Genomic DNA, 15852 nt, shown 5'->3' with positions numbered 1-15852 from the left:
ATTTTTACAAATATCAGCGTAATCATTGTGTGCAGCTTGCTTTCATGCCTTATTCACTTTACTGATATGTTTGTGTCGGTCATTTAGATCTGAGCTCACGTTTAATGATATCAAATAGACTACGTGGTACTGTATAAATGTGTTATGAGCCTACTACGATTTGCCGAATATTTTCTCACTGCATGCTAGACTTTAATTGCATCTCCTTCCATTTTCTTTCAGATGAGCAGAAGGACTTTTCTTCCTCTCAGACACTGAAAAATAAAAGCACAGATACCGGCTCTGGAGGCGATCTGCGGCCAGAGCAGCATAGCTCGTCCTATCAGCAGATGAACTGCATCGACAGTGTCATCAGGTGAGAAGTGCAAGTCTCAGCGATGTCACCCTTGGGCAGAAGCCTAGGGAGTCAGTGTGGAGCCACAGAGCCCTCTCAGAGACGTCTGTGTTGGTTTCATACTGTGAAACGCAGACACATATCCATGTGATCGGTTGCTGCATGTGGAGCTCTTAGAGCTGCTGGGGACAGTGGTACTGAGTCCTCTGTGTTAGCCTGTTACACAGTTCACAGTTTGATGACCATAATGGAGGACACAGAAAATATGATGCTGTGTCTCTTGTGGGAAAGCGCTGTAGACAGTGCACACCTATGCTGGTCAGAGTTAAACGGTGTGAGATGTGAAGGCCAGTTAAAGAACGTTGTGGAATAGATACTCTAAGCCAGTAACCCAGGCTGGGATGCTGAGGACTGACCTCATCCACGAAGAAAGGCCCAAGTCCCCCATGCCTCAGTGGCACAAACAAAGCACAGAAGTGGGCGTGGCCTGGTGCAGCCAATAAGAAGACTCAGCCCTCTTCTGTCGTTGTAGGTACCTGACAAGCTACAGTTTCCCAGCCTTGAAAAGAAAGTGCATCTCCTGCACAAACACGTCTTCATCCTCAGAGGAAGCCAAGCCAAACCCAGAGGCAGACGGCAGCCTGCGAGGTAGCGGGAGTTGAGTGCTCTGGGGTGGATGATGCCATTGGAATCATGAGTCCTGGTGTCTTCCCTTCGGTGGCTAATGACTTAAATGGTCAGTCACTGACTCCGTAAGCTTCTGCTTAGTATTCTTCACCATCAGTTTGTCACCTCTGTCACCAGACACCGAACAGCTCCTGGACATTCCAGAACAGGAAACAACCGCACCATCCGCAGACGCCGAGGGAGGTGTTGCACGGACCCTGTCCACTGCCGCACTGAGCATGGCGTCTGGCGTAAGCCAGTGCAGCTGCAGCAGCACCACGGACCACGTCCCCCCCCTACAGTCAGGTACCGCTTGAGGAGGAAAGAAACCATTACTACAGTGTCTGCGTCATAACCACTTTCCCTGTCTTTCAGTTAAGCTAATTAAGAAATGCCACCATGTCTGTATGTGCTACAGGCTGTCAGCATGTCTGTATTGAGCATGTTATTTGTTAATAGATCAGTTGATCACGTGGAGCTCTTAGAGCTGCTGGGGACTGGGGTGCTGAGGGCCTCTGTTCACCGTTATGACTGCACTTCCCTGGGGACCGCATCGGGTTGCGTGTGGCTGTTGGTGTGTCTGTTTGGGGATTGTGTTTATGTGTATGGATGCTTTGCCTGCATGTATGTATGTGCATCATGTGTGCCCGTTGGCCACAGAGGCCAGAAGAGGGTGCCACATCCCCTGGAACTAGAGTAGGTGTGAGCCTCCCTGTGGGTGCCGGGAACCAAACCTGGGTCCTCTGCCAGAGCAGCAAGTGTCTTAACCTCTGCGGTCCTCGCAGCCCCATTCACTGATGTTCTAGAAAGGTGCCTCTCACATGCTGGATGTGTACTGGCAACTTGATGAGTCACATGTGTGTTCTCATTTTCGTGTTGACTTTCTCGGCAGCACACCCGTCCTTCACAGCATTCTTACTTACTCAGTAAGTTACCCTGACCTTGACTGTCGGACTTTTTCACTGCCTCATGCTCTTTGACTCTGGGTTTTCACGGGGACTTGGTAGGTGAGATGGTGACACATCTCTGAAGTTGGGAGTCAGGAATGTCCCTGGCCTACTTTGGTCCTCTTCACTGGTGTATCGGATAATGGGGGTTGACTTGTGTAGTCGCTGTGGGAGCTCTGTTCTTCACTCTGCGAGCTGTGCTGGCTCCTTTTCTCATTGCAGTGACAGAATTCCTGATTACCACAACCTGAGGGGCATGGGGTGTTTTTAGCTTATGATTTGAGGGTGCAGACCAGCTGCCTTGCCTCTTCAGACACCTCCCCAACGAGATGCCCCACCCACTCACACACACCCCAGTGCCCAATCAGACACCTCCCCAACGAGATGCCCCACCCACTCACACACACCCCAGTGCCCAATCAGACACCTCCCCAACGAGATGCCCCACCCACTCACACACACCCCAGTGCCCAATCAGACACCTCCCCGAGATGCCCCACCCATTCACACACACCCCAGTGCCCAATCAGACACCTCCCCGAGATGCCCCACCCATTCACACACACCCCAGTGCCCAATCAGACACCTCCCCAACGAGATGCCCCACCCACTCACACACACCCCAGTGCCCAATCAGACACCTCCCCAATGAGATGCCCCACCCACTCACACACACCCCAGTGCCCAATCAGACACCTCCCCAACGAGATGCCCCACCCATTCACACACACCCCAGTGCCCAATCAGACACCTACCCAACGAGATGCCCCACCCACTCACACACACCCCAGTGCCCAGACACCTCCCCAACGAGATGCCCCACCCACTCACACACACCCCAGTGCCCAAACAGCATGGATTTGCTCCTGTCCTGAAGCCTAGCTCAGTTCTAATAACGGTTTTAACCAATGAGAGCACACTCCGCTCTCACAGCTGTCTCCATGCCCTGCATCTCAGAGGGCTACTGGGAGGAGTCCTGTCAGCGAAGACTGATCTGGCCAGCTGGACTGTTTAGTCTTCACGAGTCTTTGCTCTCGGGAAAGCTTACTACCCCCCTTCCCAGCCTTACCCTGGGAGGAACTCCAGCTCACAGAGATGACCACAGGGCAGCCCTGCCCCCTTCATTACGTACAGGGACAGCCAAGGCCTCAACTCAAGAAGCAACTTTCCCTCGCTCGCCCGCTGGGTTGCCTGTGAGTGGTAAGCAGGTCCTCAGCAGTTTCCATTGTAGGACCAGGAACTAATTAAGATGCAAGACCCAGAGATTGACTCAGCCGGGCCAGAGCAACCACACGGCTGCTACTGGAATCCCTGCCTCAACCACAGGAAGGCCCGCCAGCGCTTGCCTTTTTCTCTCAATGTGTATATAGCATGTGTGTATGCTTCTGCATTGTTCGTGTGTGTGTGTGTGTGTGTGTGTGTGTGTGAGAGAGAGAGAGAGAGAGAGAGAGAGAGAGAGAGAGAACATGTATAGAGATCAGAGGACAAGTTTTTGGGGTCAGGTCTTTCCTGTTACATGGATTCCTGAGATCCAATTCAAGTCACCAGACTTGCATGACAGGCACCTTTACCTGCTGAGCCATCCTGCCTGCCAGAGATGAGGTTTTCTATTCTGACCAATGAAGGAAGCACCACTCCTTAGGCCTGAGCTGTCCTTCCCTCTGTCCTGGGTGCTTCCCATCCAAGAACTCAAGGCAGACCCTCCCCTGAGTGCCAGGGTCAGCGGGGGGCTGTCTGTCTCTCTGGAGGCCTCTCCCTCACCTGTCTGTCTTCTCTGCCACTGTCCTGGACACTCTCGCCTCGCCTCTGAGGGAGTTGATTAGGTACTGAGGCCCAGGGCCCTGAAACCTTTTATTTCATGCGTCCATTATGTTCATTGTCTGAGGCAAGAAAGTCAGTCTGCTCCCTGATGCTCTGCTGACTGCGGCTCTTAAGTCCACTCAAACCAAGTCAGAGCTGGCACGGGCCCAAGCCTAGCCAGGCTGCCTGACTATTGCACAGCTTTGAGAGGTGGGAAGGGCATTAGGTAACCAGCACAGCGCCCATCGTGGTCTCTCTCTTGAAAGCAGTAACCTAGAAACAGCGCAGGATCTGCACACAGCGCGTACGGCTGCACGTGTGAATAAGCGGATGCCCTGTGCATCTGTGTAGAGGATGAGGTGCTGTGCACTGTCCAACTCCCTGAGGAGTAGGAAGTGGAGCTGAGCCGTAGGCCAGCGTCCGTGTGTGCCTTTTCAAGGACAGGGTGGCTGGCAGCCGACGAGCCTCTGCACTCGTGCTCCCTTGTCTGTCTGTGCGTCCAGGGCCTGCAGGGCAGGAAAGAATGGTTTTCTGTGGGGAGAATGAAAAGAAGCTGGGTAGAGCGTGGAAGGCACAGGAAGAATGTGCTTAATTGATTTTTAAAGCCTGGTGTTTGAACCACTGGAGTATGTTTTTACAAAATCAACTGAGCCAAGGACAGTGGTGCACGCCTTTAATCCCAGTGCGCAGGAAGCAGAGGCAGGCAGATCTCTGCAAATTCAAGAACAGCCTGGTCTGCTTAGCAAGTTCAGGACAGTCAGGGCTACATAGAGTGACAGTGTCTCCAAATAACAAATAGAAAGAAATTCAAAGGTTAGAGGTGATCGCACGCACGCACTTGTAATCCAGTGCTCCAGAGACCGACAAACTCAAGACAGTGAGCTAGTTGCGAAACTCCAAGCTCTGTTTCTAAATTAATAATTATGACCAAAAACAAACAAGCAAAAGGAATGTAAAAAACATGGAAAATGTAAATCAAGACCTAAATAGTATCTGTATATTCAATCATAAAGTAATATATATGTAAAGAAAGATGAAAAGAATTTTTGTGCTGTACTGATAAGTTTTTATATTCCAACAATTATGTTTGTAGAAACGTATTGAAGGGCAGTTACAAAATAAAAAGAAACCGTTGCTACTAGTTACAATTAATTCTGTTTTCTGTGATCCCAGCAGAAAGTGTTGCCGGAGCGTGTGAGCCCTGGGCCCTGAGAACGAAGGCTCACGTGACCGCAGAAGGATTCAAGCCCGTGGGGCTCACAGCGGCCGTCCTCTCCGCGCACACGCAGAAGGAAGAGCAGAACTATGTTGACAGGTTCCGGGAGAAGATCCTGACCTCGCCCTACGGCTGTTATCTTCAGCAAGAAGGCAGGAACCATGCCAAGTACGCCTGCGTCGTGGGAGGTAGCTACATTCAGTGTACGCCCCTTCCATCCTTACGTTACCGTGACTCACGCACAGGCGGGACTGTCCTTCCGTGTCAGTGGGAGATGCTTCCAGGAAGAACTGCCTGGCACACTGACGCGCAAATCCACGGACACTCAGGCCTTCAAGTAAAGGGTAGAATATTTGTGCATGACCTACTCAGACGGCCGTGTCCTCATCCTCGTCTCTTATCTAACACTCAGCACACTCGCCATTGCCTTTGAAGGACGTGGCGTATCTGTACGTGTTCATTTTAGCGATGGTTTTTTCTGAGTATTTTCAGTCTGTAGTTGGCCTGGTGGACAGCTCAGGCCCCTGTGGCTGTGCAGGGCCAGCTGAACCCAGGAGAAGGGTGACAACAGGTGATTGCACCCACTCCACAGTTTATGAAGGAGCCCTAATTAGAATAAGAAGAAACCGGTTAAGGTGCTGGATCTGGTTGACTTTAGAGCACTAATTTTTACCTAGAATTTTTGTTGATTTAGAACAGCCTTTTGTATTTGTAAGAGTATTGGCAGGTGCTTACTTCGTGAGGAAATACTTACTGCGGCGCCTTTCTCCGTGATGTTTACGTTTTCTGTAACATGCCTCCATCTTTATCGGCAGCAGGGGCCACCCCTAAGCACAGCAGATGTGCTGGAAGTGAGAGACGGAAGCACAAACGGAAGAAGCTGCCGACGCCTGTGGACAGCAGCAGCTCCAGTGCCCACCTCTGTCCCCATGTCAGAGGACTCCTTCCAGATGTGCAGCACTGGAGCGCTTCCGTTACCTCTCCCTGTGCTACAGGCCTAGCTCTCCCCTCAGCCCTGGTGGTTCCCAGCCAGACCCCGTATCTCCTCTCCTCTTTTCCCCTTCAAGACATGGCCCCTCAGGGAGTAGGGGACTCCGCAGCCTGGGGTGCTGCAGCCGAGTGTCCACCTCTGTCCGCTGGTCCCCAGCCTGTTTCCATGTTCCCTTCTGCTTACATGGGTACTTTCATGACCGTCCTCCTGCACAACAGCCCTCTCTTTCCTCTGTGGCCGGCATCATTCTCTCCATATCCATTCCTGGGGGCCACAGGTCCTTCTCAAATGGCACCCTTAGTACCAGCAATGGCTCCAGACCTGGAACCAACCCCTTCAGACCACGGCCCAAGGAGAGTGGAGGAGAACTGGGAGACACACAGCGAAGAAGAGCATCCGTTTATTAGCTCACGGAGCAGTTCACCATTGCAGTTAAATTTACTCCAGGAAGAAATGCCTGCACCATCAGAGTATGCAGATGCAGTGAGAAGAGGCGCCTGCCCAGACGCTAAGCAAGTGAGTGCAACTGTCAGCACCGAGGGCCTGAGAAGCCTGGGTCCTCTTACCAGGCCAGGGCTCAGCACCCACAGCCTAGCCATAGTGGGCGACCATATCACATGGCTGTGCCTAGGACTACGCTCGTGTGTGTGTGTGTGTGTGTGTGTGTGTGTGTGTGTGTTTATTTGTTTGAGGCAGGGTTCCCCTGTGTAGCCCTGAGTCTGGCATTGCTGCATTTAGTGTGGAATCAAAAGTGTTTTATTTTATGTGTAGTAGTGTTTGGCCAGCAAGCATGTGGTATGCTCTGGAGGCGTACCAGCAGAGGTAGCTGGATCCCCTGGAACTGAGTCTCAGACAGTCATAAGCTTCTGAGTGTGGGTGACAGGGACCAGGCCCAGGGCCCCTGGAGGCACATCAAGGGCTCCTAACCCATGAGCCATCTCCCCAGTCACTGCTTTTGATAGCCTGAGTGAACAAAGCTTAGGAGCTCAAAAATAAGACAGCAGCAGCTCAGGAGCTGGATAAACAGTTCCGTGGTTACAGTGCTTGCTATGCAGTCAGTCAGGAGGGCCAGAGGAGACCCCAGCATGGCATCGGCTGTCCCGGAAACCCCCATAACTTCAGCTCCAAAGGACCCCAAGTTCTTCTCTGGCCTCTTCAGGTGCCTGCAAACACTCGTACACCCATGCATAGAGGCATAGTGAATAGTTTCAGTTCACAGACATTTTACTTACTGTCGGGTGGGTACTCAGGTGCCACAGTAGCCATGCAGAGGTCGAAGAACAACTCTGGGGGATTGGTTCCCTCCTTACAATGTGGGTTTCGAGGATCAGACTCGGGTCATCAGGCTTGAAACAGGCGCCTTCACTCAGTCTTGCTGACCTAATAATATACGTCTTAAAGTACATATAATGACTTTGGTTCATGAGCTCTGCCACTAGTGAGATGGGCTAGCCTCAGTGGTGCATTCAGCTTGGCTTGTGTGTCTTTACACGAAAGCTGGGAAGATACCCACCTCACAGCCTCTGCTGAGGACCAAAGGATTTAGAGCATAGCTTAGAACATATAAAGGGTCCACGTGTGCTTGCAAAATGGCAGAAGTGTCTGGAAGCCCACACTTGTGCAGTGCCTGGCATGTAGCCAGGGTTCAGGACACAGTAATTCCAAAGAAACCCTGACCAGGTTCTCGACGCCAGCCCCAAGTCTTCCCTTCTCACATGTGAATCCCTCCTACTCGACATGTGCAGCTGAAGAGCAGCCCGCTCGCTAGCCAGCACTCAGTAGCCCTATGTCCTCCCCTCCAGCTCTGTGTTACAGGTAACAGTGGCAGTAGGAGCCCTCCCTGTGCCACAGGTGAGCTGGCCACAGCATCAGTACAGCAAGAATCTCCATCCGCAGCTGCCTCAGGTAGGTGGCCAGGAAAAACAGCCTCTCACACTCTCACCAGATCACTCCATCCAAGGCCTTGTAGCTTGGACACGGGCACAGAAAGGAAGTTTTGGACACCCCCCTCCTCATTTTGTAGGCTTCCTTTCGGGCAGGTTTATACTTGTGTAACTGTTACAAGCACTTAGAGTATTCTTTTCTAGAAAGTTCTGTAATGGTCTTCAGTCTATGTGAGTTACTTTCCTCACTGCTGAGACAATATCCCACTGAAGCAACTTACAGGAGAAAGGACTTGCTTGGGCTCTTGGATCTGTGGGTACAGTGTACTGCGGCAGGGAAGGGGTGGAGGCTAGACCATCTCGGTCTGAGGCAGAAGGACCTCGGCATAGCTGACAAGAAACAGCTCAGACCTGAAGTGGGGCCATGTTATAACCTTCAAATTCCTACCCCCCAGTAACCCACCTCTCCAGCATCCTGCCCCAAAGGGTCTACCACTTCCCAGAACACTTCCACCAACAGGGGACCAAGTGTTATACGTGTGCCTATGAGAGTGTTTCATAGTCAGACCGACAGTGACTACGTCCGTCCTGACACACCGGTGCACTTTTTTTTGGGTTCCTGCAGTGCAGGGTGAGAGCTTCTTGCTTTAAGAGTCTCTCAGCAATGCTGTTACGGTTGACCCTCATTAGATGGGTTGGCAGCCTTCCTTTCTGTTGCTCAAGAGGATCACACTGGATGGATGGATGGTTACTGGGATCGCATCATGTAGATGGTTACTGGGCTGCCTCTGCTCTGGGCCTATGATCAGTAAGGCTATGAGCCATTTGAAATTGTAAGGTCATTTGGTGAGTCTCTGGTTAACACCCTATGGAACTGCCACTGCTGAGATGGGCAAGTGGGTGTCAAAGTCGGAACAGGACGTCTCTGACAAATGAACTTCTGACGGGTCTTCTCCATTCTGTTGATCTTGGCAGGAAGCAGTGCCAGCAGTGTACACGGCAGTGGCAGTGACTACACTTCTGAAGTCTCTGAAAATGGACAGAGGTCACAGGATAGACAGAGAGACAGAGCCTTTTCCGGGGCGGCTGAAGAATCTATCTGGAGAATGATAGAACGGACGCCAGAGTGTGTTCTCATGACATACCAGGTGCCGGAGAGGTACGAAAGCACTCTGCAAACCCCACTTAGTGTTCGGACAATCTCTCTTTATTTCTAAAGTTTCCATATTACCGTTTATCTCGTTCACGTGTGAGTGTGCCACGGCACGAGTGTGGACGCCTGTTCTCACTGTCTAGCCTGTGTGTCCCAGAGATCAGACCCAGGCTTGGTGAGAGGGGAAGCTCCTTCCAAGCTGTGGCGTGTACCTAAGGACAGAGGGTTTGCCCAGAAGTGACCAGCTCTTTCAGGCCATCACACCAGCTCTTCTTTTGGTTTCTAATGTGGCTTTTCTACATAAAATGACTTTTAAATGTTTTAGATACCATCATAGAAAATGTGTTTACAAATTTGTTCATTTAAATTCAAACAACAAATGATCCTTGAAGGAAAAATGGCAGCCACGCGTGTGCAGACCTATACAAACCAGACACGAGCCTGCGGGCTGTCCTTCCAGGATGCACACGCTTAAGATGTTTGCTTTCGCCCTGGCAGAGGAGAGCTAGGGGAATGCATTTCTTGATGCGCTTCATTTAAGCATCACAGTTTTCCACCAAGAAGCAAAGGTTTGCCATGGCAGACAGATGAAGTGCGTCGGCACTGGGCGCTCAGAGGCCTTCTCGGTCTTAGGGGTAGAGACACGGTGCTGAGGGAAGACCTGGAAAAACTTCACAGCATGGAGCGGCAGCAGCCCCAGTTCTCTTCTGCGCAGAAGGAGGAGCTGGCCAAGGTGCGGTCCTGGATCCACAGCCGCCCTGCCCCTGAGGAAAGACAGCTCCAAGTAAGCATGCATCCCTCACGTCAGGACTGTTCTGTGTCAGGTAACGGGTGTCCTCCATCTAAACCATCGCCTGTGTGCTTTAAATACAAAGTGTCACATGCTATGTAACTTGTACAGTATGTGCTGGGTTTTGAATACAGGTCTTTTTAACACTGTGAAGTTTCCTAGGAGAAGCATACACTAATGTCTGTCCATCCCAGGTAGGGCCCAGCCCCAGACCAAATACAGTTAAAGTAAAGGCAGACTTGGCGACCCAGTGAGTTCATGGAGTTTACATTACAGAGCATGGGCGATCCCAAGACAGCCATATCACTGAAACTATCTCGCCCCAGCATGAGTGGTAGCTCCACAGATGGAGCCCTCCACCCCTTCAGTCCCTTCTGCACTCTAGACTCTCATCGCCTCCTGAGAACACAGGACACCTGAGGTGAAATCATACAGAACTGAGAGGTCAGCGTAGGAAAGAGGCTGGGGTCTGCAGTGACGGTCTAGTGACTCCCTACCCACTTCCTGTCAGGGAGTGTTAGCAGTCCCGATCTTAAAGGTCTCTTGTGAGTAGCCACAGTTCTTCCCTTATGTGTGTGAAGCAGGAGTCTGCAGCCGTGATGAGATAGTTCTCTCCCACCAGTTGGAATGCTTAGGGTGATAAAGACCACCCTAGAGTTTGACAGCTGAGGGGACGGACAGAGATACGTGGTTCAAATATGCATCCCTCTTTAAAAGTTTCATTTCAAAGTATAAGAAAGGCCCACACTGAAGGAAGCTTTCTCACCCCACAGAGCTCTTTATCCATTTCCTTCAGCTTGTTGGTACACTGAGAACCCTGACACGGAAGCCCAAGTCATTCTGATGTGTTAGTGTCCCAGACCAAGGACCGGCAAGCTAGGGCTGTAACGGCATACGGCCTTGAGTTACCATCCCTCCAACCCAGTCTGTAGTGTCCCTTCATCAGTTCCTCCCCGTTGTGCTGCTTTGTGTGTAGCACTGCACATGTCTGCACACCTGCACGCATGTGTTGTACCCACAGAAGCCAGAAGAGGGCACCAGATCCTCCAGAGGCGTAGCTGTGAGCTGATGTGTCTGCTGGGAGTCTAACCACCCAGCCTTCTCCAGTACACGCCCTTCAGCACGTCTAACACTGCAGAGAGTGACATCATGCCCCCATCCCAGCCTCTGATTTCATGGATTCTCCGACTCCTCCCTTACTGTTTAAGTTTTCCCAGATAAAGGATTCTTGGTGGAAGTTTTTTTCTTTAAGCACTTTGACTGTATCAGCATTCTGTCTTCTGGCCTCCATGTTTCTGCTGAGACATCTGCAGACGATCCTCTAAGAATCTCATGTGTGGTATGTCCTCTCCTGCTTTGGTTTGACTGCTTATCATGTGTCTGGGTGTGTGTGTCTGAGCTGATCCCATCTTGGATGCTGTGTTCATATCTTCATTAAATTTGGGAGATTTTTTTCAGTCGTTTTGTTCTCACATACATCCTTTTCCTTTCTTTCCCTCTCTCTGGTCCCTCTAACAGCTGTCAGTGCACTTAGACCAGAGAAGCTTCAAGCACTGCTCACCCTGTGGGTCTTTTCCTCCCAATGATGATAGTGGTGGTGGTGATGGTGGTGGTGGTGATGCTGGTGGTGGTGGTGATGTTTGTTGTGGTGATGGTCGTGGTGATGGTGGTGGTGGTGATGGTGGTGGTGGTGATGGTGGTGGTGATGATGATGATAATGATGGCATCTGTTATCTACCGTTATCTAGTCTTCAAAGTTTCAGTTCTACGTTCTCCCCAGACTTGCCTTTATTCCTCCAGGGAGCTTTATCTCAGTTCTGTCTTTCTCAGGGTTAGAAGGTTTTCTTTGTAGGTGTCTTTCACTTAATCGATGCTTCTGTTTGCTTGTCTGTGTCTTCTCTCTGCTTTGTCTTAGCTTTCTAACCTTGTGATAGAAGCACCAAAAACACTCAGAATGTTTCACTCCACAGGGTAAGTCAGGGCAGGAACTGAAGTGGAGGCCATGGAGGGGTGCGACTTACTGGCTTGCTCCCCATAGCTTGCTCAGTCTGCTTTCTTAAAGCACCCAAGAGCACCTTCCCTGGGGTGACACAGCCCACAGTTAGCTGGGCCCTCCCACATCCATCATTAATCATGAAAGTGCATCACAGACTTGTCCACAGGCCAGTCCGATGGAGGCATTCTCTCAATGGAGGTTCACTCTTCCCAGACATGTCTGGGTTTATGTCTGTCAAGTTTACAGAAACCAAGCAGTAAATCTTCCCTTAATTCAGCCTTTTCCTTATTTTTAAACTCTTTAGATGACATTAACATCAAATAACACGCTTGCCTTTGTTCTCTTTTGGAGAGCTATGTCACCTGTGAAAACAGAGGTTCAGTTGGTGACACTGCAGAGGCCTGTGAACAGTGTCCAGCAGAAGACACCAGTTGAGCAGCTGTGAAGATGTCCCACCCTCTCCAGGTCATGTGGAACACAGAGACGTGTGTTACCTCATTACAGTCTCTGAAATGGCAGTCATCAACATTAAGATCTTCCCTGGCTTTGTTCTGGTTTGGTTTTGGTTTCAGTGGCGCTGGGGATCAAACCCAGGGCCTCGCCTCGCCTCGCCTCCAGGCTGGCACTCCCCACTGCTGACCTGTATCCCCAGCCCTCCCTTCTTGGTTTCCAACAGATGACGTTTTCCCAAAGCAGGATTTGTGTAGGTTCTTGTTCCTGCTATTAAAACTGCCAACCAGAGCCTTCTGTAGATCAGCCGTCACCTGAAGACATTGGATTGCATCTGACGGCATGATTTCAGAAGCTACCCTGAGTTAAGTCACTGTTGGAGTGAGTCTCATGCCTTAGTCTCCTTTGTTCTGTTCTGTTGTTACAAAATCATTTCCCCACTAGAATACTTGAAGAACTTCTATCTGTGGGTTGTGTGTTTCTCACGGTGTTTTCCGTGAACTTACCACATTGATGTAGGTTTTGTACAGCATGGTGCTTCTCTTCCTGATTGTAAGACATTCCGGCTTTCCCACAACGTCAGAGCGCATGGTTCTCTAGGAACTGTGGGGATCGCAGTTTCTGTGTTTGACCCCATTCTCGTCCACACACTTCCTATGGCGGCTGCCTTTCATAGGAGCTCTTTCCTTAAGATCTGTCTGCTAGACAGCACATACTCTTTGGACAACTGAAGTTAAGCCTTGCATGTTAAAAAACGTCTTACTCAAACAGTAGTGTTTTTAAAGTTGTTTTGGTTATAAAATAAATGTGAAAAGTTTTAAATATTACGTTAATGTTATCGTGGAGGTGTGTGTGTACCCAGGCTTACCAAAACAGACAGTTAACTTTTCCTTTTCACTGAATTACACAATGAGGTCCTCATGCCACCCAACGGTCTGATTGGCCCTGCCTTTTGTTTGCCCTTGAACGGCAAACAAAGTGTTTGGGGTCTGCAGCGTGAGAGACTACACTTAGGGAAGCTCGGAGACCCCAGCTCATTGACAGCAGCGTCCCATGAGTCTGTGTTCTCCAAGCGTTTTCGTCTCAGAAGTGAGTGCGATTGTTTACGAGTTCGTCCACTCACTGTCCGGTGCTCTAGTTTAAAGAAGCCCCAGGTTCCTTCTTGAATGCGGAAAGGCTATGGAATCCGCCCATGCAGGTCAGGAAGGAACTGGCAGGGAGGAGGTTTACAGTGGCCTTTTCCTGCTTCACTTCCTGTAGTCTAACTTATTTTTCTTTCTTTCTTTTTCCTTTTTTTTTTTGTTATTATTGTTTTGTTTTAGGAAGACACTTTGTTTTCCTCAGACAATTTATAGCTGTTGATAACTGTATTGTCACTGTGGTCAGGAGACATCGCAGAGGCCACTGTGCCCAGCGTTCCAATCCTGTGGCTCAGACTTTTCTAAAATAATGCTTTTTCTGGACAGCAGTCCTATCCGAAAGTATCGGAAACAATTTAAAATGCTGCCTGTGACGTTTCTTGGAACTTTCTGGTGTTGAGCAGATCCAGACACCTGTTCCTGCTGTGTGAATAGAGACTTCACAAAGCCTACTCCATCCAGTGGTTGTGGAGGCCTGGATGGTCAGGTTGTTCTCCAGCGAAGGGTTATGCTTGTTTGGAACTTCCAGAATCCTCCTGCATCTGTGTGCATACAGCACATCTGAAGGTTTCTGGTGAGAGACGCCCTTTCCTGTAGGTCCTGGATCCCTGTTTTCTCTACAGTTCCTTATTTCCTTGCCTTCGTCCACACTTTATGATAGAGTCTGTTATGCCAGGCTTGATTTGAAAATGGTGCTGTAGTCAGGTCTGTAAAGCCCTCTACCAAATCTCACCTTTGCTAGGATGCCATCAGTACACCCAGCAGTCCCTGCTGCTGAGGGCCGGTCCAGCAGAGGCTGCTACCCCCCATGGGGGTCATACCCAGTGGAAACTCAAGCTCACTGACTTTGTATCAATAACCAGAGAACTGGTAAGAAAAGCGTGCACTGTAGACTTGAATGTCTACATAAATATTTCCCCCAAAGCTTAATTTTCTTGGGTCAGTGGTCAAATTTTATGAAAAGATGTTGTATAAATGGACTAAATGAGGTATTATAATTCACAAGGTGGCACATTTTAACGAGATTGACAGTTTGTTCATAATTAAATGTGAATTTGCTCATACGTATGGATATTTATCTTTTCATTGGGTATCTTTTTGAGTAAAAACAATAAACAGTGTCTGTGTTCACGTGGAGAATGCTCTTCATTGTGTAATGAAGCCTTGAGCATGACTGGTGTCCCCTAGAGCCGCCTGCTCGCTGCTGTCCCTGAAGGTCCCATGCTAGGTCCACACCACCAAGCTCACAGCTGTTTGCCTGTCTCTGTGCCCACCCTGGAGGACAGGCATCTGCCACTGTGCTTAGTCCCCATTGTAGCCCTGAGAGTTTCCTGAGCCCTGGATACGTTTAAACATCCTGATGATGCTATTCGTTTATGCCAGTAAACTATCAGAAGTATTCCTGAAGCTTCGTAGGTAAGCTTGTAGTTCACAAAGTCTGAGTCACTTAGAGCAAAACCAAGACACCAGAATATAGAACCTGAGCCCAGGCAGCAGGGCCTTAAGTCTCATGCCTGTCCAGTTGTACCTTCCTCTCATGCCATTAGCAAGGGCAACATGGCCCAGGACTTACAGTTTCTGCCTCCAGCCTGACCTGTGGAAGTGCTCTGTAGAAACTCTCCTTCCAGCTCACAGCAGCCCGTGGAGGCAGTTCTCACTCTACAGGGGAGGCTGCTGCAAAGGCAGAGGACGCAGCTCCTGTGACTGGGCCTAGCGGTTTGCCATAACATAATCGCCCCAAGTCACTACGCCTAGTGACAGTTTTTTAGATTATGCTAGTATACTCGAAACCCACTCAGGCTTTCGGGATTGCCAAAGGGGAGCGAGAGCTAGTTTGACTCTGACACTGAGAGGCCACAGTCTCATAGCCAGACTTGATGGTGGAATGCTCGAACGTGCCCACCTGCGTCCCCTACTGGGCCGTGCTGTTGTATCGAGATTAGGAAAGCTTTGTCACATGTACTTGAAGACACTGGGGATATTTGGTGACAAGGGTGAGTGAGGTTTACACAGCGCCTCATGGTTGGTGCAGACCTGTGACACCCAGACAAGGTGTCTGGCCGTCTACAGACTGCCACAGTTGTAGCATGAAACGCTGGTCTATTCACACATCTGTGGGTCTTGAAGCTTAATAACCTGCCGATTCCATTCCACAGCGTGAATCCCCGCGCCAGCTCTAAGAACACTGGGTATTTTGCTTTCGCTGGCAGAAAGGAAGTGAGTTTCCTTTACTCAAAGTGAGTCAGCTGTGACACCGAGGCTCACAGAGACTGAGAGCAGGGACATTTTCAAGCGTCTGAGAAGTACTTGAGCCTGCTGAGAGTATGAACACGCACACTTGTCCCCAAGAAACAGTTCAGAGCATCCCTGCCCCCACCTGACACTGCCTTTACGTTAGAGCTTTGCAAACTCAGGCACCGCCTCCCTGGGAAGCAGAGCTTAGCAGAATGCTTGCCTCAGGAGCAAGTGGAGCTCCCAGATCCAGCC

At 50.1% G+C, this 15852-nt stretch overlaps 1 protein-coding gene across 9 annotated transcripts in view; it reads left to right on the top strand.

Moving 5' to 3' along the window:
- The window catches only part of Per3 (period circadian regulator 3), a 37430-nt gene extending 22928 nt beyond the window's left edge, over positions 1-14502 (top strand). For 2 of the 9 annotated variants that reach the window (XM_087551289.1, XM_087551292.1), the window contains 9 exons: positions 223-355; positions 867-982; positions 1139-1306; positions 4924-5151; positions 5782-6470; positions 7757-7859; positions 8813-8996; positions 9624-9774; positions 12128-14502. In XM_087551289.1, coding sequence (XP_087407415.1) covers positions 223-355; positions 867-982; positions 1139-1306; positions 4924-5151; positions 5782-6470; positions 7757-7859; positions 8813-8996; positions 9624-9774; positions 12128-12211 — 1856 coding nt within the window. In that variant the 3' untranslated portion in view covers positions 12212-14502. 9 annotated transcript variants of the gene reach the window in all.
- The last annotated feature ends 1350 nt before the right edge of the window (positions 14503-15852 follow it).

Source organism: Rattus norvegicus, chromosome 5 (genome assembly GCF_021556685.1).
Source record: "Rattus norvegicus strain SHRSP/BbbUtx chromosome 5, alternate assembly SHRSP_T2T, whole genome shotgun sequence".
NCBI classification, from domain to species: Eukaryota; Metazoa; Chordata; class Mammalia; order Rodentia; family Muridae; genus Rattus; species Rattus norvegicus.
The sequence above is the reverse complement of the archived record's forward strand: the minus strand, read 5'-3'. Positions and strand labels throughout refer to the sequence as shown.